Consider the following 26,440-nt stretch of genomic DNA (forward strand, 5'->3'; position numbering starts at 1 on the left):
TCACCTGAGCTCAACCATGGATCTCTCTAAAACAGTGATTTTCAACTCAAGGCACAGTACACAAGATTTTAAAATTGCCAAGACACACTATCCGGCGATGTGGCGTGCATGACCATTGAAAAAACATACACATTGGATCCCACATAAAAAAAACCCCCACACATTGGCCTCCACAGGAATAAAACACACTACAGCACAAGTGCGCTGAGCTGACTTGACAACCGCATGTGGCACACTAGTGTGCTGCGGCACAGTGGTTGAAAATCACTGCTCTGAAACCTGAACTGTTTGGGAACCTCTGGTCTAGCGATCACAATTTGGCCCTTGTCAAAGTCGCGCAGAACTTTACGCTTACCCACTTGCTGCCTAATATATCCAACCCCTTGACAGGTGCCATTGTAACGATATAATCAATCTTAATCACTTCATCTGTCAGTGATTTTAATGTTATGGCTTATGGGTGCACCTTAGCCATACCTAAGGCCTGGTAGATCTACCTCCATAAAAATAAGACATCTGATAGCTAATATACACATTTCTCAGGACAGAGCTATCAGAGGCCCTTATTCATCAGTGCATGCTAGATGGTCGGGAATCTGCGCAGGCGCCAGACCCGTACTGGCCATGTGCAATACTGGTCCTGCGCGATCACATGCAGATCGGCAGCAGACTGTCAGTGATTGACAATCTGCTGCCATTTCTGGGCTGACAGATTTCCTGATTTCTCTCATCTGCAGCAGCAGGCTTGTGTGAGCATGGGTCACTTAGCCGGCCGATATTCCCAAGATTATCCGATGCTGCGTTGTACAGCACAACTCCTCCTGCTGCATTACCATATCTGCAAGGATGGAACTGCAAAGCTGCTTTTGGTTTAATTTAATTGGTTTAATTGGAAAGAATGATTTGTAACAGGAACTTGGCATTGGATTCATTCATTGGGTGAATATGCTCTAGCAGTGTCCCACTTAAAGGATTTTTGCAGGAGGCCTTTTTGCACAATATTAGGATACCAGGCAAGGTTGCCCATAATAGCTTTGTTTGCTTTTACAGCAAAATCACTTGCTACTGACATAAGGGGACTATATGATGGGGTCTAGGTGACAATTCATGGCAATGCCAATTCTTCTGTACTGATCCATAGTCTCTGCTAGATTGTGCTTAACACACCATTGGCCTATTGTGTTTCACTTTGACATTTATTCTAATTTTTTGAGACTTATTCATTGGACCTTACCCATTAAACACTCACTGAAATATTTAGGTGTTTCTCTGACCATACACTATGAAAAATATATTAATTAGAGAAGTTATACATAAAATATGGCATGCCATTTGTAAATTTGTGAGCACTTAAATGCAATTAAAATGGTCTTTCTTCCCCAAATGTTATATATATATATATATATATATATATATATAGATAGATATATATAGATAGATATATATAGATAGATATATATAGATATATATAGATCCAGAAAGCGGCACTCAACGGACTTCAAATAAGGACATCACATCAACTCCTTTGCTTTGCTGTGATGTCCTTATTTGAATTCCGTTGAGTGCTGCTTTCTGGATCTATATACATGTGCTTGTAGCGGGCACCGCAGCGTTTTGACTTACAAGGGAAGGAGTGTGCTGCACTCGTGGATATTATATATATTTATATAAAAAAATATACATACATACACCGTATTATTCCCAAAATATTATCCCTAGATCCATATAGTGCTTCATCCTCTATACCACAGGTTCTCAAACTCGGCCCACAGGACCCCAAACAATGCATGATTTTGAGCTCCCCTCACAGAATCACAAGTGAGATAATTAGCTCCACCTGTGGATCTTTAAAAAAGTAATCAGTGAGTAATGACTACACCTGTGCACCTGCTGGGTGACTTGGAAAAAGTGACCTGTGTGGGGTCCTGAGGACAGAGTTTGAGAACCACTGCTCTATATGGACAGCGAGTTTAAGACCATGTGTTTCCATTATACAAGTGCAATTGAAAGGGAATTGGCCAATCAAAAATTCTTCTTGCCTCAGCTCAGCTTAAACATTAACTCCTTGTTAATGACAAACACCTCTAAATAGGCAAAATAGGCATATATCCTAGATCTGGGATGTTACAAAGGCTCAACCCAGACATTAGAACTGCTACAGTTTTGCTATTAGGGCATGCTAAAACTGTGGCAGGGCATTCTGGGATATATAGTTCCACAACAGCTGGAGTGTCAAGGTTAGCCAACACTGCATTAGAACATCAATTCGGGAAGTACTCCCATACTCCTGGGCCAGTAGGTCACACTCTAGCAATCCACTTCCCCTATCTTTTGAGGGGAGTGAGTCTTCATGACGCAATTTGCTTCATCATGGCCAAGCCTCGCCATTTGATGATGCAAACTGCCGGAGAGGAGGCCGTGATGACGCCAATCTAGTTAACACTACTCACACACACTTAACCCTTGAACCCCCAACCTGCTTCCATAAAAAGACCGTTTTAAATCTGGACTATTTGCAGATTCCGATTCTCTTCTATTCCACCTAACATGCAATTAGCACAAATAATCTAGAAGAGGGAGACTTAAGAAGGATTTGCGGGCTGCAGTCACATTACACGACCTCCTATGTTTAATTTTGGCAGCTGCTAGATAGAAATGTTATGATTAGGTACTGCTTTTTAGAGCTCTTCAGCTGCAACAGACAGCCCATAGTTTGCACCTTCTACGTAAGAAATAATAACATTTAGTTATTAAGCAAATGTAATTGTTCCCACATCTACTAAAGGTGAGGTTGATGCATTATCAAAAATAAAGATTGTGTATGGAATCCCTTATCCCTAATGGTGGGTATCCACTAGCAGACTGAAATGATTGAACGATTACAATGTCGTAATCGTGCAGTCGCTTCACAGTCTGTGCTGTGCCTACACTGAACGGTCAGTCATTCAGTGTAGGCACCTTCCCTCATTCCTGAACATGGTCAATCGGTCGTTATCGGCAGATTGACCAGCATGTTCGGGCGATGATAGATGTCAAAAACAACCAGCGGAAGCGCGCATCGCTGGTCGTTTTTGACATTAAGCTGCCCGATTAACAAGCGATTGAGCGATAACAATGTAGTTATCGTTCAATCGCTCTGTGTAATCGGGTAGTGGATACCAGCCTTTACACTCACTGACATGAGATTGTGACATTATGCCTCTTCTCTGGCAATATACACAAGACAAAAAAAAAAAGCATTGATCATACAAATAACCTTTTTTATTATTATTATTATTATTATTATGTATTAGACAGATTTACAGTTTTGTCAAATTAATAAAGTAAAATGAAATTGAATAAAATGTCATTCTGCTTTTAAAAAGGCTACAGTATATTTTCAGGGAACTTTGTTTTTTGCATGGTGTTATGAAGATCACGGACGTATTATAATTAATGTTGTGGGGGGCACTACAATATAGTATTTGGTGCTATACCATTAATTAATCTTTAGTGGTGGCAAAGAAAGACGTTAGGACGTAGGGTGCAGTCCCACTAATATCCTTACATAAAGAGTGAATGCAAGTAGTGACTTTGATTATCCCTTTGAAAACACACTAAAACAAGTGCATGGACAAATGACATGTATAGTAGGATTTTACAGGTACAAAATGATGCACATTACATAGAATATTAGGTTACTGATTGGAGGGGTTCAGAAGCCCTGTAAAAGGACATTATACAGAAATTTTACTATCGTACATGAAACATTTGTATAACAGACAAGTCTAAATTGAAGCAGTGCAACTTAACATTAATAAATAAAATATTAAAAACCAAGCATGACAAAGTCCACTTATTAATACATGCAATTTTTTTCTTTAAAGAATAGTCTATGTAATAGGTTTAGAAACCCTGCCCACAAGAGAATAGTTTTTTTACTGTTTACTTCAAGGTGTTGTAAATGAAAGATGGAACATCTGTAAGCATTTTAGTAAACATCGGTACTCTATTTAGTACATTTGAAACATCGGTACTCTATTTAGTACATTTGAAACATCGGTACTCTATTTAGTACATTTGAAACATCGGTACTCTATTTAGTACATTTGAAACATCGGTACTCTATTTAGCAGCAAACAGAAGTTTAATTAGCACCTAATAATCATTACTAAAGAAGGCTGTTGGTGCTCTTTAGCAGCATATTTTCCCAGAGACTATGGAAAATTAAATACTAAAAAGTAAAAATATAGTTTCTGATACCTGCACCTCACACATCCAATACACAGCACAGTTTCTTCAGAGATGGAAAAAAAAAAGGTTACAAATGTACAGACAGACATCCTTGGCCCAAGTAGAAAGAAATACTGTATTTGTCCTATGTAGATGTTTTGTAATAGCACTATTCCTAGATGGTGGACATAAATACTTATCTCAGGGTGCACCAAGAATTTGCAGTGACACCCCCCCTCATCCCTACTTTACTGCTTGAGTTAGGTGTCCTAAACGAAACTTAATTTTAGGTTTAGTAGTTGCTTAAGCCTATTGTACTCTAGTACAGAATCCCCTTTGCACCACGTCCCTGTAATGAGGCAGACAAGCAGCAGGAGGTGCAACATGCATATTACAGGAACTGGGATTAGATTTTTCATTAACTGTAATTGTTAGGATATTTCTCTATAGCAACTATAAAACAGCCACATACCACACTGCATTTACAAGTTTAAACCATACATTATACCAATACAATTTGCTGGAGCAGGTATCACACTTTGGATCATCATAATCATCTACAAACCACATAAATCATCAGCTGCTTCGTAAACATTTATGGTTTGAACAATAAATAAAGTACTGAAAAGAATAAATAAAACTCCATAGCAGCATACGTTATAGATGCATTATTGTACAGAGGGGAATACATGTACTTCTATATCTGAAAGATGCTTAAGTGAAAGACATTGATATGTGTGTGATGGTTTGGCCACTGGGGGGAGTTACACTATTCTATTGAAAATAATGGATGATTTTTAGATTACCTCATGATCTATTTCAGTGGTTCCCAACCACGGTCCTCAAGGCACACTAACAGTCCAGGTTTTAAGGATAACCATACTTGAGCACAAATGACTTAATTAGTACCTCAGTTATTTTGATTTAACCATCTGTGCACAACCATGGATATCACTAAAACCAGGACTGTTAGTGTGCCTTGAGGACCGAGGTTGGGAATCACTGATCTACTTGGTGACTCTTACTAATTGCAGATAAACAGGTCTTATGTGGACAATACATTTTATAGAGAAAAGAAGCAAAATAATACTTCATAAATATGGTATATTATGTTTATGGTACGACACATCACTGTTATTTACATAATACACCCATATATGTACATATCAAACATATCATATACAGCAATTTATAAATACAAACAGCCATATTTTCTTACAACCACATACATAAATTATTAAATCTCAGTGTTTGGCAGGTAGCAGGCACATGGTGTACAACCTGCTGAGACATAAGCACTTCTGGATCACTTGAACAATATATGATATCAGTCTCAACTTCATTTATCTGTTCCCACAAGTTTGGGATTTCAAGTCCTTATATACAAAACCATTCTGCAAATGTATAGATTTACCCTAGGTTAGTGGAAATTTCAGTAGGATTGCAGCATCTGTTGTGTGCCAAGCACAGATAGCACCAAGAAGGCGTACACGTCCTCAGAAGAAAGGCGCATGGTTTTTAAGAGCACAGTGTGGAAGTCATTCACGGGTTGGTACCAACCCCGTTTTGTGGTAAACTGAATGTCTCTACAGCTCCCGTATGTGAACTTTGTAAGACGTTCTGCCTTGGTCATACATTGCTTGCTAGCTCTATAGAATCGGAATCAGAGTCCCGGTCGTTATCTCTGTGGAACACAAAGAGCTTGTGTGAGTGACAACAAGGACATTTGCACATTTAAGCAGGTCAGAAATATGTGATGTCAAGGTGTATATACATTCACAAGTGATATGGCTTTCCCTGTAAGTCTTTTCCTCACATTTGTTATGTTCATCAAATGTTTCACTTTTCACTACCTGATTTTTTGTACAACTTGGTACAGTTACATTCTCTGAGACCCATAATTATTCCCTGCTATACTCTCTAACACCCATTTACTTTATGTGGTCTCCTCTTCTCAACAACCCTTAACCACTATTACGATATCTCTCCACAAAACTGTTCATCCCCTATGGTGCTAGTAAGAGATTACTCCATGCTGCTGTACAACTTCATGACTTTCCCCAAACACCACTGCGTCCTTACTTGCACTGCATCACAGGTTCTCAAACTCGGTCCTCAGGACCCCAAACAGTGCATGTTTTCCAGGTCTCCTCACAGAATCATAAATGAAATAATTAGCTCCACCTGTGAATCTTATAAAATGTGTCAGTGAGTAATGAATACACCTGTGCACCTGCTGGGTGATCTGGAAAATGTGAACTGTGTGGGGCCCTGAGGACCGAGTTTAAGAACCACTGCACTACATGAAGGACCTCAAGGACTTCCATAGGGTCTCTCTCTCACACTTTTTACAATTTTGGAAGCAACATTGTTTCCTTGGGAGATTATATACTGTATATAAATATATATATATTTTTCTTCAATTTTCCATTAGTCTGCCTTGCCATCAGTCTTACACATCATCCTTTTGCAACGGTTTTATGTTCTTGAAAAAAAAGAGACAGGTCTATATAGAGTCAAGTATAAAATAGTTAAACATCAAATCAATGGATGGTCTCACCTAAGGAGCTGCAGAGCTTTCTTGTTCTCTTTTCTCTTCTCTTCATTTATTGGATACAGTTTAAACAGTAAGAGCCCCACAAGTATCAACAAAATGGGAGCCGCACACACCAACAGTCTCAGCGTCATATCCACCTCTTTTGGCTGACTGCAGCCACGGGCCTGATAGCCTGCAAAACTGGTGTGAAGACTGCAGTGAGTGAATGGGCTTAGGATTCCATGTGTAGAATGTGTACAGAACAATAAAAAGCATAATTATTCTCTCTCTCTCCCCCCCCCCCCCTACTGTAGACTATTTTCCATGATCTGTTAATGGGGTCCCTTCCAGGAATAATCATACTTACTGTAGGCCGAGTGTAGAAATGCCCAATGACACACCAGAGGCAAATTTGGTGAAGAATACATAAAAAGAGAAGAAAATGGCCTCGTGTCCAGGAGAATCTGGGTATTTCAAAAGAAAGTCATCAATGACATCTGGAAGCATGGACCTGATGGTAAGTAAAAGATAGAAGATTAGGTGATATTTAAATATAAGTAGTAAAAAAAAAATAAAAAAAAAATGCTGTCATTCTGTTGGTTTAGCTTCATGTCATTTGAAATAATATTATTAGACATTTAGGCTTATAACACAGCATTACCATTAATTAAGGACACTAATTTTGTATGTTTGATCTAGGCAGCAAAATGGTGTATTTTTAGGAGTTAAACATGACTTACCAAGGTTAGTCTATGCCTAAATTCTATTTAAAATTACCTGTGTATTACACGTAACCCTGCTAAGAGATTATTCAGGAATTAAATCTTTGTGTCACCTACAAAAAGTTAGACTCCTCTTGCAGACCACCAGTAATAGTCCGTAATAAAACATATGCAAAAATAATATGTAGCACTGGACCCAGAGGTATTTTACCAGTCACCTGTACAATCACAATCTAGGCAATCAAGATCCACCTTCCCAGTCAAATAAAAAAGTTCCAGTTGTATAACCCACCTTTGAATTTCTCATTAATGGTTCATGTCAAAACAGAACTTAAATATTTATTTTTGACTGGGTAACTAGGAGACATAGATACATATATAGGGATCTTCGGCTACAGCTTACCTACAGTTAAGTAATGTATGTGACACGTGAAAGGTTGAGGAATTGGGGAAAGGACTATAAAAAGATACAGTAGGACATATAGGGATGATATCTGAAACATAGGTGCTCCAATATATATTTCTGATATCAGGGTTGGACTGGCCCACAGGGATACAGGGAAAATCCTCAGTGGTCCCCAATACTTACTCTAATGTCAGGTTTCAGACTGTGCACTTGAATTACACATTGTTTCTCTATTAAAGGGTCTGTTACATTGTCTCTAATGTCTATCCAAGCCTCTGTGGTAACTGACCACACCACAAAGCATGGGCCCCTACCACTGCATTCCCTCGGTGGCCCCTTCATGTTCCAGTTGGACACTGGATGATATAAAAATGAAGTGAGGAAATCAGAAGCTAGAAGCACTCACCAGGGCAGGAGAAATGCTGCAGCCACACTGAGTCCAGCAGCTATTGCCACAATGTAGGCAACTATGAGATTTATTTCCACCACACCAGCAACAATCATGAAAGGGATAACGGACTGTAGAGGAAAAACAAACAACTTAAATAATGTAGCTTCATAATATAGTATGTGGCCACAGAAGAAACAAGCAGCCACCATGACATACATATCCATTTATATATAGCAGTCTCACTTGTGCAATATAACAAAGGGCTAGAATCAGATTTTAGCTCTTTGTTATATTGCACAAGTGAGACAGCTATATATAAATGGATATGTATGCCATTATGGATCATCAAAGGAATCATTAGCAAGACATGCTTCTTTTCCATTCAACCCTTTAAATAGCCACTAGGAGGCAGCAAAGGCTCAGCATAGCAAAGATACCTGACATGCCATTACTCCTCTGTGCCAAGTACACTGTCACTCCTTCCATGCCTCTGGTTAGATGACATTGCCCCTACTTTTACTCACCGATATCCCAATATAGACTGCAGTTTTCTTCCCAAAGCGAGTCAGGAACCATTGCCAGAACGGAACAGTCAGGGTAGCAGATATCTGTGGGAGAGAAAAATAAAATTTAATAACAATTAGGGAAAAAAAATCCCACTACTGCCAAGTACTGAGGGAGGGAGGAAGATGGGTGGGAAATTGGCAGAAAAAAAAAAAAGTGAAAAAGTTAAAGATTTGCGTTAAACACAGAGACAGGGAACCCAGGCTTGTTCCATCTGCCAGGGGGGGAAGGGACAAGGGACACGAGCATAAATATTATGTTCAACAGCTCACAATAGCTTTCTGTCTTGATGCTAATGGAACAAAAGCAGCTTTGTGCACTGGTCTTTGAATGTTAAATAACTGGATAAATTGACACTATGCAGTTACAATCGTGCTCAGCATATACAGCCACTGATGAATTCCATGGAATAGAACACCATGCTTATGTATTAGTGCTGTACACATGTAACCTGCATAAGTATGACAGTCTGGCAGCCTGGCCTGGTGAGAAGGAAAGCCCTGACAGTTATAGAAAGCTTTCCCACAATCAGAAGATTCCATACTCACCATTACAACCAACAGGATATTCTGAAAATCCCTGGGGAAATGCAGTGTATATGTCAAAAATAGGGCAAAGTTTCCTTCCAAAAGCTGGAATACAAAAGTAACATTGAAAAGGTTCATTACCTCATCGCTGCAGTCGTACGTTTCACATGCAGGTCAATGTTAAATGACAGTGTCACCTTGGGGTTATTTAATAGTATGGTACAAAGAGCAATGATGTGGTATAACAATAACAATCTCTATGAAGTCAGACTAATAAAAGTTGATATTTGATTTTGTAATTTATCATTAGATATTAAATCAACTACACGGATATCTAAATAATCTGTAACCATTGATCCCATCTATTATTTTAGTGACTGGCACAAAATTATCCACTAGGTTTGACACGATCTCCCAGCCACAAATCCATGGTGCTATGTATTTTCTACTTGTTCCACTTCAAGGAGTATTTTATTTTCCAAGTGATTCTATTGTTCCTACTACTGATAGGAAACAATGATCATTTCAGACCTATTTTAGTAACCCTTATTCACAATAGCATATTAGTGGAAACATGGATGGCACAGTGGTTAGCATTACTGCCTCACATCCCTGAGCTCATGAGTTAAATGCCTAAATAAAGCACCTGTGTGGGGGTTGAATGTTCTCCCCATGTTTGTTTGGGTTTCCTCCAGGTGCTCCAGTCTCTGCCAGACTCCAAAAACATAGTAGATTAACTGTCTTCTGACAAATAAAAAATAACTCTAGTGTGTATATGTGGTAGGGAATATAGATTGTAAGTTCAATTGGGGCAAAGATTGATGTGAATGTATGTATATGAATGTGCGAAACAGTCTCTAGAGAACTGCGTAATGTGAGCAAAATACATATCCTGCCTACTACTAATACCTCTTTTTGTATAACAAATTATCTGCTGGATCATCACATGGGTTTTTAAATGTTTAGATCATATGAATTACCATCCCAAATGCCAAAACAGTGCAATCAATAGATATATAAGAAGTGTGTGCATATATATTATATATTCTCAAAATGAAATATCTTGGGAGTGCACAATGCATTTATGTGTTATATACACACACAGCCTGCAGGTAATTTTATACAATATTTTCAATAATTGTGTGGCTCAAGCAAAGTTTGTGTACATACATGAAGTTCGTTTATGATTCATATACACCTTATACACAGAAACTGAAGGTAATTTTATACAGTATTTTTAATAATTTTGTGCCTTAAATAAAGTTTGTGTACTTTGAACCATCAAAAAGCAAAGATTTTACTATCCCAGTCATACTAAAATTTCGTATTTCCAAATATTCCATATTTTGGATATGGGAGACTCAACCTGTAACAAACACACACACACACACACACACACACACACACACACACACACACACACACACACACACACACACACACACACACACACACACACACACACACACACACACACACACACACACACACACACACACACACACACACACACACACACACACACACACCTCCTGTACTAGATATATTTGTGCCCATGGTGCAGTACTGTATATATTTTCCTTTTAATTAAGTGACCCTCTTTGACTTTGACAGAAAACATAAATCAAATATATACAAGCATCCCAACTCCTTGTCTGCTTCCCATTCATTTTCTTGGCTAACTCTTCCTCTGTTGTGTTTAGTATCTTTATGACCAGCTTTAAAGATTTGTATCCTCCACTGACCTGATTGGGTCTGTCTGTATGTCTTAAAATAAAATATATCTGGCACAAAACTTTGAAGCATTAAATAATCGTTAAGTTTATTCCACTGTTTCTGCGCTCCACCAATTAATTCTCACATGCCAGCTATTCACATAAAGGATTCCTGATTTCACTAAAATATTAGCTTAAAATGTGAAACATTTGTTTTGGTTCTGTGTTACTGCTATTAATATATTAAGGTTCCAGTCAACAGATAGACAGTAAAGGTCGACAATGTCTAGTTAGACAACAGATGTTAGACAGGTAAAAGGTCGACAGGGATGAAGGTAGACAGATAAATGGTTAATACGTTTTTTTAGGGTTAGTCACTTACTGGAGGGCTAGGGTTAGGCACTTACCCAAAAGGTTAGGGTTAGGCACCAGGAGGGAGGGTTAGTGTGAAGATTAGGGTTGGGAAAAAAAAAAAAAAGAAGTGTTGACCATTTTTGTGTCGGCCCTTTGTATCTCTTGACCTTTACTGTGTCAACCTTTTGTCCCTGTTGACCTACTGCCTGTCTAATATCTGTTGTCTATCTAGACATAGACAGGAATTAGATAGACTATCTTTTATAGCGAACCCAGTATATTAAAAGGTCACTAGGCCAAGATCTCAGACACAGGCACCGGTAATAATGAAATCTTGATTGGATTGCGCCCTTGTGTGTAAAGGGGGGTATCCACTAGACGATAAACTTGAACGATTGAACGATAATGATAAAATCGTTCAAACATCGTTTGAACATCGTTTGCAAATCGTGCAGTAATTGTTTCCAACGATGTACGATGCGCGCTCCCGCTGGTCGTTTGATCGTCTCCTCCATCGACTGAACATGCAGGTCAATTTCACTTGATTGCTTACAAATCGTTTACACATCGTTCACGCTGAACGATCAAACGATGAACCACTATCTGCCCACTATAGCTGAAAGCTCTCAATCACAGATTCAAACAACATAGTTTATCGTTAGATCTTTTGCAAATCTTTTGCAAAACTTTTGCACATTGTTCAGAGTGGAAGATCACATTTCAGGGGAAACTTCAAGGGAAAATCGTTAAGAGGTTGGACAGGGATAAAATCGTCTAGTGGATGCCCCCCATTAGTTCCATAGCTAACTGGTTAGAGTTACTGCCTCACAGCACTAAGGTCAAGGGTTCGATTCCCACTATAGCCCTAACTGTGTGGAGTATGTATATTCTCCCTGTGCTTGCGTGGGTTTCCTCCGTGTACTCCGGTTTCGTCCCACACTCCAAAAATATACTGGTAGGTTAATTGGCTCCCCACAAAATTGACCATAGTGTGTATGTGTATGTGATAGGGAATATAGATTGTAAGCTCCACTGGGGCAGGGACTGATGTGATTGGTAAGATATTCTCTGTAAAGCGCTGCGGAATATGTGTGCGCTATATAAATAACTGGCAATAATAATAATAATAATAACTGCTTGCAGACATGCAGCCCAGAATCTGACTACTGGCTGATTAAGCAACTGGCAAATCCAGACATCAGTCATACTGCAATATCCTATAATGAACATCTCACCTTTCACTGACATCTCAGTGATTGCATCTTCAGAATCTATCCAAATCCTCATCTTGTCACAATTGTCTGTAAATGAATCTTACTTGGCAAACCTCTCCAGGTCCCAGATGTCACCACATACTCTCACTCCTATCTGCAGGGCCCTGTACTTAACTTACTTTTATCACATTCCTTACGTATAATCAATCTTACCTTCCTTTTTTCCTACGCTCTTTTCAAAATTATGTATAACTGGGAAAAACCATGTCCCAGATCTGATTATCATTGTATGACTCTTTTGTAGAATTCTCTTACCATGAAGGCCAGCGACGTGAAGAGGAAGCCAGCTATTAGTTTAATGTATGGCCCATGACTCATTACAAGTTTCAGACCCTGCCAGAAAGATATAGGCTGGTCAGACAGGAGCTCACCAGATTCTGCAGCAGAAAGAGAAAGGATGGAATTATGAACTAGGGAATGTTTTAGGACAAACCTAAAATGGAAATGAAGCATGGATTCAGGATTACTCACCTCTCTCTTCCCGCACACCGAGTGTTAGTATGATAGCACAGACCATATAGATCGCACAGATGACCCCTGCAGCAATCATGTAGGCTTGTCTCTGTGGAAATACATGTCAGCAGTGAGCGTTTAGGTACACAGTAGAGAGAGAGACAGTTTAGTGTATATATCACATGTAACTAAAGAGATACAAAACAGAGTTTCACAGCAGTCAAGTCATGGCTATCTGCTTTTGGGACCTTGTTCCTTCCACCATCTAACGCATAATTGCTGGCTTCCATTTTCCTCTTTATATCAGGTCATTGGTTTCATTAGAACTAGGAATAAAAGCAGCTAGACTAGAGGGCGGGTTTTTGCACATTTTGGCAATGCAGTGTTCTACCGCAGGAATGTGGCGGAGGATTCTATTTGCACACACTGCACCAAAATAGTATGGCCAAATGCAAATATGCACCCTTTAGTTGAATTTGCGCCTAAGTGTAAAAGGGGTCCTCTCTGCCTCTCACACTTATCCCTAACCTGCCTTCAAATACACAATCACACAGGTAGACCGGACATTGCCTTCCAGAATATCAGCACACACGTTTCCTGCTGCTGCAATGGTCCACAGGTGTATTCATTACTGGCTAATACATTTCAAAAGATTCACAGGTGGAGCCAATTATTTTACTTGCGATTCTGTGAGGAGACCTGAAAAAATGCACTGTGTGGGGACCTGAGGACAGCATTTGAGAACCTGTGATCTAGTGGACAGGGATCCTAAAGCCAGAGCTTAAAATCACTCTTTACCTTGTCCTTTAATAGTAGCCAAAATTGCATGACTAGTGTCATTGGTAACCTACTTTGTTGGAAAATGCTAAACTTAGACAAATAACCTCAGGAAAAAAAAAATTACTAATATATACAGTCAGGTGCATAAATATTGGGACATTGACAGAATTTTCATCTTTTGGCCTCTATTCACCACCACAATGGCTTTGAAATGAAACAAACAAGATGTGCTTTAACTGCAGACTTTCAGATTTAATTTGAGGGTAATTACATCCAAATCAGGTGAACGGTGTAGGAATTACAACGGTTTCTATATGTGCCTCCCACTTTTTAAGGGGCCACAAGTAATGGGACTATCAACTCAAAAGCTATTTCATGGACAGGTGTGGGCTATTCCCTCGTTATTTCATTATCAGTTAAGCAGGTAAAAGGTCTGGAGTTGATTCTAGGTGTGACATTTGCATTTTGAATCAGTTGCTGTCGACTCTCACTATGAGATCCAAAGAGCTGTCACTATCAGTGAAGCAAGCCATCATTAGGCTGAAAATTCAAAGCAAACCCATCAGAGATAGCAAAAACATTAGGTGTGGCCAAATCAACTGTTTGGAACATTCTTAAAAAGAAAGAACGCACCGGATAGCTCAGCAACACCAAAAGACCCGGAAGACCACGGAAAACAACTGTGGTGGATGACAGAAGAATTATTTCCCTGGTGAAGAAAAACCCCTCCACAAAAACAGGAAGACCAGATTAGAGTTTGCCAAACAACATCTAAAAAAGCCATTACAGTTCTGGAACAACATCCTATGGACAGATGAGACAAGGATCAACTTGTACCAGAGTGATGGGAAGAGAAGAGTATGGAGAAGGAAAGGAACTGCTCATGATCCAAAACATACCACCTCATCAGTGAAGCATGGTGGTGGTAGTGTCATGGCATGGGCATGTATGGCTGCCAATGGAACTGGTCCCCTTGTATTTATTGATGATGTGACTGCTGACAAAAACAGCAGAATGAATTCTGAAGTGTTTCGGGCAATATTATATGCTCATATTCAGTCAAATGCTTCAGAACTCATTGGACGGCGTTTCACAGTGCAGGTGGACAATGACCCGAAGCATACTGCAAAAGCAACCAAAGAGTTTTTTAAGGCTAAAAAGTGGAATGTTATGCAATGGCCAAGTCCATCCCCTGACCTGAATCCGATTGAGCATGCATTTCACTTGATGAAGACAAAACTGAAGGGAAAATGCCCCAAGAACAAGCAGGAACTGAAGACATTTGCAGTAGAGGCCTGGCAGAGCATCACCAGGGATGAAACCCAGCGTCTGGTGATGTCTATGCGTTCCAGACTTCAGGCTGTAATTGCCTGCAAAGGATTTGCAACAAAGTATTAAAAAGTGAAAGTTAGATTTAGGATTGTTTAGTTTGTCCCATTACTTTTGGCCCCTTAAAAAGTGGGAGGCACATATAGAAATCGTTGTAATTCCTACACCGTTCACCTGATTTGGATGTAATTACCCTCAAATTAAATCGGAAAGTCTGCAGTTAAAGCACATCTTGGTTGTTTAATTTCAAAGCCATTGTGGTGGTGAATAGAGGCCAAAATATGAAAATTCTGTCAATGTCCCAATATTTATGCACCTGACTGTGTGTGTGTGTGTGTGTGTGCGTGTGCGTGTGTGTGTGTGTGCGTGTGTGCATATATATATATATATATATATATATATATAATATCCACTCTATTCATATCATATTCATTAAGTGTTTCAGTACTTTAACATTCAAATGTAACCTATGACTGGTTTGTCAGCCAATGGCGGATGGAGGTGGGCAATTTTAGGTAATTGTACACACTTCAACAGAACTTGTTGCACTTAATAATGAGCTGGTGACTCTAATAGGGTAGGAGGTGTGTATGTCCTGCCTCTTGCTCTTTACAAAGGAGCTGCGTAGTTCATCTGTCTCTACTTTAAAATGTAAGCTTAATTGGGACCTGATCTACCAATCACAAGCCTGCTTACACTGACACCTATGTAAACAGTAAGTTCAGGCGTCAGATAAAAAAAACAAAAACAAAACACAGAGCATACTCCAGCCCCATCCAGCTCCTGCCTGAATGTGGATTGTCAAAGGACAAGTCATTTAGTGGTGATGGCTGTGTTCTGGAGAAACAGTCAGAACCCTGGCACCTTGCGACCATAACATCGCTCATTTCCCCTTCTACACCATAGAGATATGCAGGTAAATGCGAGATGCTGGGATAGTGTAATTCTTGATTTACATAGCTGCACATCACCAAGATCTGAATTGCCCCCTAATGTCAGTCTCTCACTTTATTGTTGTCAATTGTAGGATATGAAGGAAAGGATTTTCTCTTCTAGGGTCAACGGACTAAGCTGAGGAATTGGGGACAAGAAGCGCAGGGACGTGGTTGCCATATCTGATGGAGTTGGTGTGAGGGTGTACTTTATTTTGGGAGGGGGATTTCGTGATGTGGGAAGAGGGTCAGATGTACTGTATCTTGGGGGTTTGATTGTGTAAGATTTTGGATATTGTAAACATGTTTACAGCCTCTTTGCATTTGTTTATACAAACTACAATTCTTATGCATTTTGAAACAAGTTACATAAAAAGACAAAAAAAACAGATATATTTGTTATGGAGGTCAGAATGTTTAGTAACCCTCCCTCTAAAGTGGAAAAAAGTCTGTATATGGTCATAACCACAACTGTACTGACAATCAAATGGCAGAGATGCCACAGAAGACGATGTGGGTTGTGTTACTAGTTGGTAGAATGGGTCCTGTTGTGTTTAGTAAATTATTACACTGCCTCTTAATAAAGTTTAATTAAGTGAAAGGAATGCAGGAAGGAAGCAAGAGGTACATGTGGGTGGTACAGTGACTGAACTTACAGTGCTGGTCAGGGACTCCAAGCCGTATGCACTATTAACATCTTCAGATTCAGAGAAATTCCTGCTTTCAAGGGATCGAGGCATACAGATTGTATCCACCTTGCCCACAATCTGTCCCTGGATTGCTGTGCCCAGGACAGTACCTAGTACTTCCACAGTCATGCCTAAAACGAAGTTAAAGAGAATCAGAGTTAGAGACAAATGTTGCTTAAATTCCATCTCACAAGGGGCCATATGCAGAGACATGAAGACAGAATGAGGAGGTGGTAGTGACAAGTGGAACAAGGGGAGTGGATTGTGTCTCATAGGTATAATACAATGTAATAGAAAGCAGAGTCACAAATTTATGCCAGCCTGGTGTAGAGTGAGTATACGTACGATAACCAGTGGCAGAGTCCCGGTCACTTTGCTCTTTGCTGATGAACATTGTAAGAGCCGAATAAGGAACATGGAAACACTGAAATACAGAGATAAAACAAGTGTTAGCGGACAATAGAACATCTCCCACCCCTCTAACCAATAATATAGATCTCACAAAATGAAGCACTTCTCACCGTCACAAGGGTCTGGAAAAGGCAGTAAAAGATTAGGTACCACAGGACCTGCCCATTAGAGAATCCAGGCACAAACCAGATGAAGAAGTAGGCGATCAAAGCAAAGGGTGTGGAAAATATAATCCTATACAAGGAAAAAAAAAATAGTATAGGAAAGCTTAGGAAATAAGAAGTGTGCTTGGGGAGGGGGGATAGTGAGATAAGGTCATTTATATTCATATACTGAATTGCATGTTTCTGAAACTGCAAAGCTCTGATCAGTACAGTCAACAAAAAGGTTTTTCTGGACAAGGAACACTATTGCACAATGAGGAGCAGTTTTTCCAAAGACAGTGCAATTCATTACAATTGAGAGACATTTCCAAACAGTACCGCATTACTGTGCAAAATAAACCCATCCGTCTCCATTTCACGACTGGTTGCGAATGTCACTTCATATCATTACTGTTGTGCACCCATGAAGATTGGCTATATGTGCAGATTTACTGTTTATTTTTGTTCATGTTTGAAACACTGGCCTGGTTCACTTCAACGCAACGATAAGAAAGTAGAAAAATGCCACAATTCAAAGTATGTCACACTGAACATATCCTAAACACTTAAAAAAAGCACCATTTCATCTGTTTATTTTATTATATGTTCCAAAACCAAATTCACTATAGCAGGGAATAAACAGCCTGCAGCTCATACGAGGCACAAGGGGAGAGGCACAGTGCACAATTCTATTTGGAGGTAGCCTGTATACCACCACATGGGTTTGCAGAGCAAGATGGCTGTGTCTGTGGAGGATCAGCAGTTTGCAGCAGCGAGGGGAGCTGTTTTGTGGTAGGAGTGTGGCGTACTGGTTAATGTATTTCTGAGAATATTATTTTGCAGAGAGAGATTATTAAAACGAGATATGTGGTTAGGAAACAGACATTTTTATGGGTGTTTCCTACTTTGCAGAGGAGCACAGAACTCATTATTTTCCTCCCAGCAAAATTTTGCTTCATCTCCGAGACACAAGATATCAGGGTTCATAAATTCAACGGAACATTTTGCACCTTTTAATTTAGGTGACAAAAAGAAAAAAAAAAGTGCTACACATAATGAGGCTAAACCATGCAGTATTTTAGAGGTATTAAGCAGTTTTACTTAATGGTTTCAGTAGTAAGGGGTTAGATTTTTATGTGACATTTACATTTTTTGCACATAGAGTCTCTTTAGCCTTTATATAGTAGTAGCATATATAAACTATACTGTGTTTAAGCTGCATTTGTGCAACTAAACTGCTACTGTATCATGTGCCCTGTAGTAACCCCATTCTCAGCTGTCAGTGACCACTCAGCCACTCCCTTGCATTCTCACTGGGGAAGCTGAACACTGCCTGTGCACACCCAGCATTTTGATTGGCTAAAATAGGTGGTGTGTTGTGCTTCAGAAATGCTCCCGCCTTATTTCCTTTTTACTCATTCAACGTCCATGCCTCTTGCAGATCAGGAGAGTGACACGTCAGACACACATAACCTCTGTTGCATTTGGTTTGAGGAATCACACAATCCTAAAGCACCACGTCTGATACTTAACCCCTTGTGTATCAAATAGGAGTAAGCATTCACTCCTCCTTCTAAGAAAGAAGTGTATAGCTCTCACATTTCATGGTGTACATTTATCAATGGATTAAACAGGTTTCAGTATCTGAAAAGTCCTTGCAAATTATTTTCTTGGGGGGGCGCTTTTGAATTCCTACACTAAGCAGCAAATACATGTACATTGTCAGGTCATTTTGTATGTTTATAAAGTCATAGATTATTGTAGGGAAAAGGTTACTTTCAGTCACATTAGCATTGACATTTCCACTGTTTTGTCAACAATCCTATGAGTTAAACTGCAACTGTATAGTATTACTGTATAGTAATATAATCATATAGTGACTGTGCAAATAGTGTATAGCATCATCAACAAATGGTTATTTTTACAGATAGAACTAAAACACATAGGTGACCTTAGTAAGTCCCAGGAGGCTCTTACTGGCATGGTAGATAACCTCTGTCACACACCTCATTATTGAATTGTGATTCCCACAGCTAACTTATTATATTGTTCAGTCTTCGCATGTATTGCACTCCAAGACCTCACCAATGACCTACTTCTCATGTAAGTCCTGTACCCCACTACTACCCTACTTCTCACACAAATCCTGTACCCCACCACTACCCTACTTCTCACACAAATCCTGTACCCCACCACTACCCTACTTCTCACACAAATCCTGTACCCCCACCACTACCCTACTTCTCACACAAATCCTGTACCCCACCACTACCCTACTTCTCACACAAATCCTGTACCCCCACCACTACCCTACTTCTCACACAAATCCTGTACCCCACCACTACCCTACTTCTCACACAAATCCTGTACCCCACCACTACCCTACTTCTCACACAAATCCTGTACCCCACTGCTGCCCTGGTTCTCACACAGAACCTGTACCCCATTCCTCACGCAAGTTCTGTACTCCACCACTGTCCTGCTTCTTACATAAGTCCTGTAACCCACCACTGCACTGCTTTTCACACAAATCCTGTAATCCATCGCTGCCCTGCTCTTCATACAAATGCTGAACCCCACCTCTGCACTGCTTCTCACACAAGCTCTAAACCTCACCACTGCACTGCACCTCACACAAATCCTGTACCCCACCACTGTACTACTTCTCACACCAGGGCCGGCTCTAGGGGTGTTCGACCAGTGTGGTCGCACAAGGGCGCCACCCCTAGAGGGCGCACCCTTCCCCAGCATCCCGATTTCAGCGGGACAGTAGTGTCCCGCTGCTCCAACCGCGGGCTGAAGTGGCCCGCGGGTGGTCTAATTGGGAGGTTGGGGACCCCCGAAGTGTGAATGGATGCCGCGCGCATGCGCGCGGCATCCATTCACTGACGGAAGAGGGCTGGGGGAAGCCCAGCCAGTGACGGATTGCTGGGCTTTACCCCCAGCCTGACGTTATTTGGAGGCGTGCCATGCGGGCACACCTCCAAATAACGTCACATAGGGGGTGTGGCCTAAGGCAATTAGGCCACGCCCCCAAATTTGGACGCGCGCGATGAGAGGGCGCCATATGATGGGCCGGCACAGGGTGCTCTGACCCCTGGAGCCGGCCCTGTCTCACACAAGCCATAAACCTCACCACTGTACTACTTCTCACACAAGCCATAAACCTCACCACTGTACTGCTTCTCACACAAATCCTGAACCCCCCCCTCTGCCCTGCTTCTCACACAAATCCTGTAATCCATTCCTGCCCTGCTTCTCACACAAATCCTGAACCCCACCTCTGCCCTGCTTCTCACACAAGCCCTAAACCTCACCACTGCATTGCTTCTCACACTAATCCTGTACCCGCCGCTGCTACACCTCACGCACAAATCCTGTTTCTATATACTCAATATACTTGCATTTCCTCACTGCCCTTCTGCAGTGATGTTTGCTGGAGATTCTGCCATTCCCAGTTATTATGAAGTGAATTGTCATACCAGGTTAATGGGCCGTTGTAAACCCCTATTTTCACCACCTCCCCACATCCCATTTCAATGACACACACAGACTTTTGCATTTCTGTTTCTTACCATGGTATCAGTCGGCCAAACCTTGTCCAAGAGCTTTTACTGACAAAGAACCCAACCAGTGGGTCTGTAATAGCGTCCCAAACCCTTCCTGTAAAAAGGATGATAGACGCATGGAAAGGACTCATCTGCAATAAAAGAAAAAAAGATTAAAGATCTATGAGATAATTAAATATAAGTAATGCTGCGTACACACCTATAGATATATCTGTCCATTCTGTCTGGTGGGAAGGAAAATATGGTCCGTTTTTCAGTGTTTGGGAGCAAATTTCTATTACATTTCTACAGATTTACCTTCCCACCAGACAGATTGGACAGATGTATCTACAGGTGTGTAAGCAGCCTAAGGAATAAATGTAATATTGATAAAATTAAAAAGACATCTGCAAGCTAGAAAAGGCATTTCCCATCATAAATAGGATTGCAACTATATTATATACAATTTTAGATTTTTATATTTCTGCCTAATTTCTCATATGGGAAAGTATACCGTTTGTACAATAGCTTAATGCATAAATAGCACTTTCTTTATACCACATGACATATAGGAGATTTCATTACCTGGACCACATCCAGGAGGTAGATCTGCAAGAAGAATCCCAGTGCACAGCCAGTGATCTGATATGGAGCACCACCAATGGCATAACATATTTTACTGCATATAGAGAGTTTGTGCTTCCCCCGACGGCTCTGTAAGAATAAAAACATTTATAAGTAATGGATGGCTTGGGCGCACTATATATTTTAATGTACAGCGGAATACAGTACACACAAATCTCAGAGAGACAGAACATGTAGCTTACAAGAATTGGAATGTTAATACCCTGCTTTCTAACTGTGCCCTGGCAAAATACATGTGCCAAGAGCTGATTACTGTGCGGACAGAAATAAATCAAATGCCCCGGTATGAGAAACCATATGCTAAGATTATATTATATGAAAAGGTTAGACTAAATTTATTTAGGCCTATCACACGCAGATTGGCTATCAAAGGTAGCAGAAGGCTCATCAGTGGCTGAAAGACAATTTAGATCCCAGCATACATAGGAAATGGGACTATATTATTCTAGAGTAGATCCTTATACCTAGACTGTATGGTGGTCTCTGCATACTTCAGTCTGACACTATTGCCTCAAAAAAGAAAAGATCATTCAATATCTTTACTTATTAGAAATATTAATGTTTGATTAAAATATTCTAGCTGTAGAAGTCACCTGACCTTATGTTTCAGTACTGATTATTCCTGCCAAACAATTATGGCAAATATAGTGTATTAGCAAATATGGATTGGATTATATAAAATAACTAGCGGAAGTTACACCCTTTGCGGTGAAATCTTACAACACTAGCTCACTGCAAGTAATCTTAAAAAGAAAGATTTCATCACAGACATGTCTAGAAAACAGGCGCTGATACACAGTTGTACTCGAGTTGACTAATTGTTCCCACATTGTATACATGGAACTAAATGCATATTTTATTAGCATATATTCAGAGTTGTACACATCTTTGCTAGTGATAGCCATCATCATCATCAGCGTGCACATGCAACAGCCCTGTCCGTGGTGCAAAAGATACTTCTGAAAACAAGTGTGTTTAAACTTCCGGCCAACTCTACATCCTTGCAGTTCAGTCAATACATCCTCGGTGAGCATTGCCTAAGCAAGAACGCCCATATCCAACGCCTTTCATCCCAAATGAAGATGCCACCGAAATGCTCTCTTTCGCTCGTACTTGCATACGTTTGAATACCGTGCATGTGCACTGCGCAGAGATGCAGAATATGCTACGCAAAAGGGCGTACATTCAACTCTGTATGAGTCCCAGCCGTTATCAGCTTATTTAGCTGCACAACCATGCTGCTTGTGCGCAGACAATGGACATAAGGACCTTACCCAAAATAGTAAATGGGCCCTCTAATCATCTAATATAATGGAGTACTTAATATGCAGTAAAAGCATATAAATGGTAAAAAAACAAAAAAAAAAAACTACATTTTTCACTCACCCCTATATCGTTCCCTTTAAACAGATAGTAAAATACCTGCACAGAATTTAACCACTGCCCAGCAAATGCTGAGAATAAGAAGTGAGAAGTAAACTACAGCACATTATACTTTAGTTGGGACTTGTCTACACTGGTTAAATTAATAGGGTGGGATCATATTATGGAAGCTAAGCCTCACCTTCAGTTAAATATCAGAAATGTAAATATGACACAGTCTAAAAATGCATAGAGAAGTTATTCATATCTATATGGGTTTGGGCAACATGTTGTATCTCAGAGCCGTAACTAGGGTGGTGCGACCAGTGCCATGGCACAGGGCACAGCAGGGCAGGGGGCGCTGTTTGGGCCTGTCAATTTTCCTGCTTATTATCATTCTCACTTGTAGCTTCCTCTTTAATACCCAGCATCTCCCGGTCTCTCTCACCATGAGGCCATGGTGCACTTTCTTATGTCCCTTTTTAAAAGCTGGGGTGGGGGGGCGCAATGCTCTCTCTGGCACAGGGCACCAAAAAGTCTGGTTACGGCTCTGTTGTATCTACTGTATTGACTAACGAGGAAGACAGCATGGTGGTAACCAAGATATTACAGTTTACATAATTATTATATATGTATTGTCAATCTGCTTGTTTAAGTAACTGGCTTTATAAGATAGTGTCCTCCTGAAAGAGACCACTTCTCTGCAGTTACTTGGATAAACCTTGAATAAAGTTACTATAGTAACATTCTGGGAACTCAGCCAGACTGAACGTTGATACATTCTGTATAATACAGTATTATTGTTCTACTAACATTGATATGCATAGGAATGTTGTCCCCTAGTGATTTTAAAGTTGAGTTTCATCTGAATGCCATGAAATCTTTCCTAAGGCCAGCAGACCCTGATCTAGGAAAGACATGTGATATGATGAAGGTATCTGACGTCAGTATTAAAGAATTAGATACGTCCACCCTGTGTATAACCTCCACAAGGAAACTATTATATCAGCGCTCCTGTACAGTATATGAGTAAAATCCAACATGCCACTTCCATGCACATCCTGATGGGAATGCAGAACAAAGGACTTATAGGAAACTACATGCTGGAAATTACAGTGTCCGTGACACAATAGGAAAGAACTTGAAATACGTAAAGGAAAAAGAGGGCGGACAGTATAAGTAGAGATGGATTTCACCGGCACCAGTCACATGGATGACATCAAATAGAAAGTCCTTACTAGAATGGGAAGTATGTAACACGCTGCACATTCACACAAGTTTCCTCGGCACACATGTCTCATTATATTACAGGAACAGAATGAATCAAGTACACGGGCTGCTATCCTTACACTTGCTGTCAGCATGGGCACTAACCCGATAGACAGAATGAATGAATGAATGAATGAATAAAATCTGACCTGGGTCTTTGGCTGCTCTTGTCCCAATAATCCGGTAGATGACGCGCACTCGGACTGCTTCTCCATCCCGGCAGGGTGGGCTCTCCCCGGGGATATTACAGAGGAAGGTTATAGCTAATAATCCCCAGCACAGTAGGCAGCGGTTATGGCCAGTCCAGAATATACTGTGCAAAGTGATCAGCGCTGCTTGTGCAGCCGGTTCCGTGACCCCGGTGAAGGCTGTGTCCCCGCTGCTCTCTCCTCTGCTGACTGTTGCTGACAGGTGAATGAAGCGCGGCGGGCAGCGGCGACTACAGGCGAGTTACGCCCACCTAGAGGGATCCTCTCTCTCTAACGACACTACTACACTCGGCTGGTGTGAACCGACCCACAGTAACCACACCCACTACTACGAGGTCTGCGTCACGAGGCTGAAGTTAGCTTCTTATTCGCCATTCACTTCTTATTCGTGCGCCGTGCTCCAGCTTCTTATTCAGAAGAGCCACAAATGTGACACTTCCAACCAACAGCGGGAGGTCACTTACTCATGACCCACTTGTATTTTACCTTGCCCAACAAGGTTCTGGGCATCAAATAGACTGGCACAGTGGGCACAGGTACAGATTGTATTGATTTGAATAAGTTACTGTGGTGTTGCAAGGGTTAAATAGCCTTGGGCCACAAATTTGACACTTCCAACCAACTGCTGGGAGTCACTTACATACAGTGGCGTAACTAGGGACTTCGGAGCCCAGGGCAAGTTTCAAATTGGCTCCCCCCCCAACACACAGACAAGCATATCTTGCGCGCCGAGGGCACGCGCCAAAAATATCGGCGTGGTCACCTACCGGAAGGGACGTGGGTATAGAAAATAGGGTGTGCCAACATGACACGCCACCCATTTTGTGACACATTCCTTTACATTCCATATGCACCTTACCTCTGCGGTGGTTTCTCACAATGTGGAACTTCTGAAGAAATATATCCTCCCTGGGACGATGGCGTCTTCAGTTGGTATTCACTATTCATGTAGGTCACATCGTCCGGAAGATGCCTGTTTGTGTGGGAATAATAACAAAGTTATCATCACACAACAGCGGTTCAACCAGACTCATGCCTGCTGTGTAACTACCTTTCCCCTGCATCTCTCAGCCACACCATCATCTCACTGCATCACCTCTTAGCCACACCATCATCTCCCTCCGTGCTTTGTCTCTCAGCCACACCATAGTCTCCCCCTTGCGTCGTCTCTCAGCACACCATCACCGCCTCAACTCTCAGCGCACCATCATCTCCCCCTGCATCGTCTCTCAACACACCGTCACCTCCCCCCTGCATCGTCTCTCAGTCACACGATCAGCTCCCCCCCTGCATAGTCTCGCAGTCATGCGATCAGCTCCCCCCCGCATCGTCTCTCAGTCACACCATCATCTTCCCCCCGCATTGTCTCACAGCACAGACACACTGACACAGATACACACACACTGACATATATATATATACATACATACACACACACACTGACACATATACACACACAAACACACACTGTATATATATATACACATAAATACACACACACACACAACCTGACACATACATGCATACTTACTGACATATACACATACACAGAGCAATAGCGAGGCATTTTGCTGCACTGTGCCAGAAAGAGCATTGGTGCCCCCCCCCCCAATATTTTAAACAAGGACAGTGCGCGGCGACGGCGTGCTCCAAAAATAAATGGGGACGTGGTGTCACAAAAGTGCCAATTCACATTACACCGCACATTAGTTTCCGCTGTTGACGTTACACCACAGAGTAGTACCCCAAACCCCTTAATACACATTACACTACGCAGTAGTGCCCTTTATATACAGTATGTTATAACACCCAATCACAGCCCATACTGCCCCCACTCACAGCTAACTGCCCCCATTTATAGCTATCACTGCCCCCAATCACAACCCACACTGCTCTCCATCACACTGTCCCCACTCTCACCACCCCCACTTAAAGCCATCACTGCCCCCAATTACAGCCCACACTGTTC

At 41.0% G+C, this 26,440-nt stretch overlaps 1 protein-coding gene across 1 annotated transcript; it reads right to left on the bottom strand.

The window, feature by feature from the left end:
- Nucleotides 1-3,283: 3,283 nt before the first annotated feature.
- On the bottom strand, nucleotides 3,284-24,783 carry MFSD2A (MFSD2 lysolipid transporter A, lysophospholipid). The gene is made up of 14 exons (XM_088481019.1): nucleotides 24,412-24,783; nucleotides 21,572-21,700; nucleotides 21,014-21,138; nucleotides 17,406-17,529; nucleotides 17,230-17,308; nucleotides 16,852-17,015; nucleotides 13,173-13,263; nucleotides 12,957-13,078; nucleotides 9,380-9,463; nucleotides 8,792-8,875; nucleotides 8,283-8,395; nucleotides 7,116-7,259; nucleotides 6,773-6,949; nucleotides 3,284-5,896 (listed from the first exon to the last, which is right to left on the bottom strand). Exons 1-14 carry the CDS (start codon nucleotides 24,475-24,477, stop codon nucleotides 5,842-5,844), a joined length of 1,557 nt encoding a protein of 518 aa, XP_088337145.1. The 5' UTR covers nucleotides 24,478-24,783; the 3' UTR covers nucleotides 3,284-5,841.
- Nucleotides 24,784-26,440: the final 1,657 nt, after the last annotated feature.

Source organism: Taudactylus pleione, unplaced genomic scaffold, assembly GCF_031769625.1.
Source record: "Taudactylus pleione unplaced genomic scaffold, aTauple2 ptg000260l, whole genome shotgun sequence".
Classification (NCBI taxonomy): domain Eukaryota; kingdom Metazoa; phylum Chordata; class Amphibia; order Anura; family Myobatrachidae; genus Taudactylus; species Taudactylus pleione.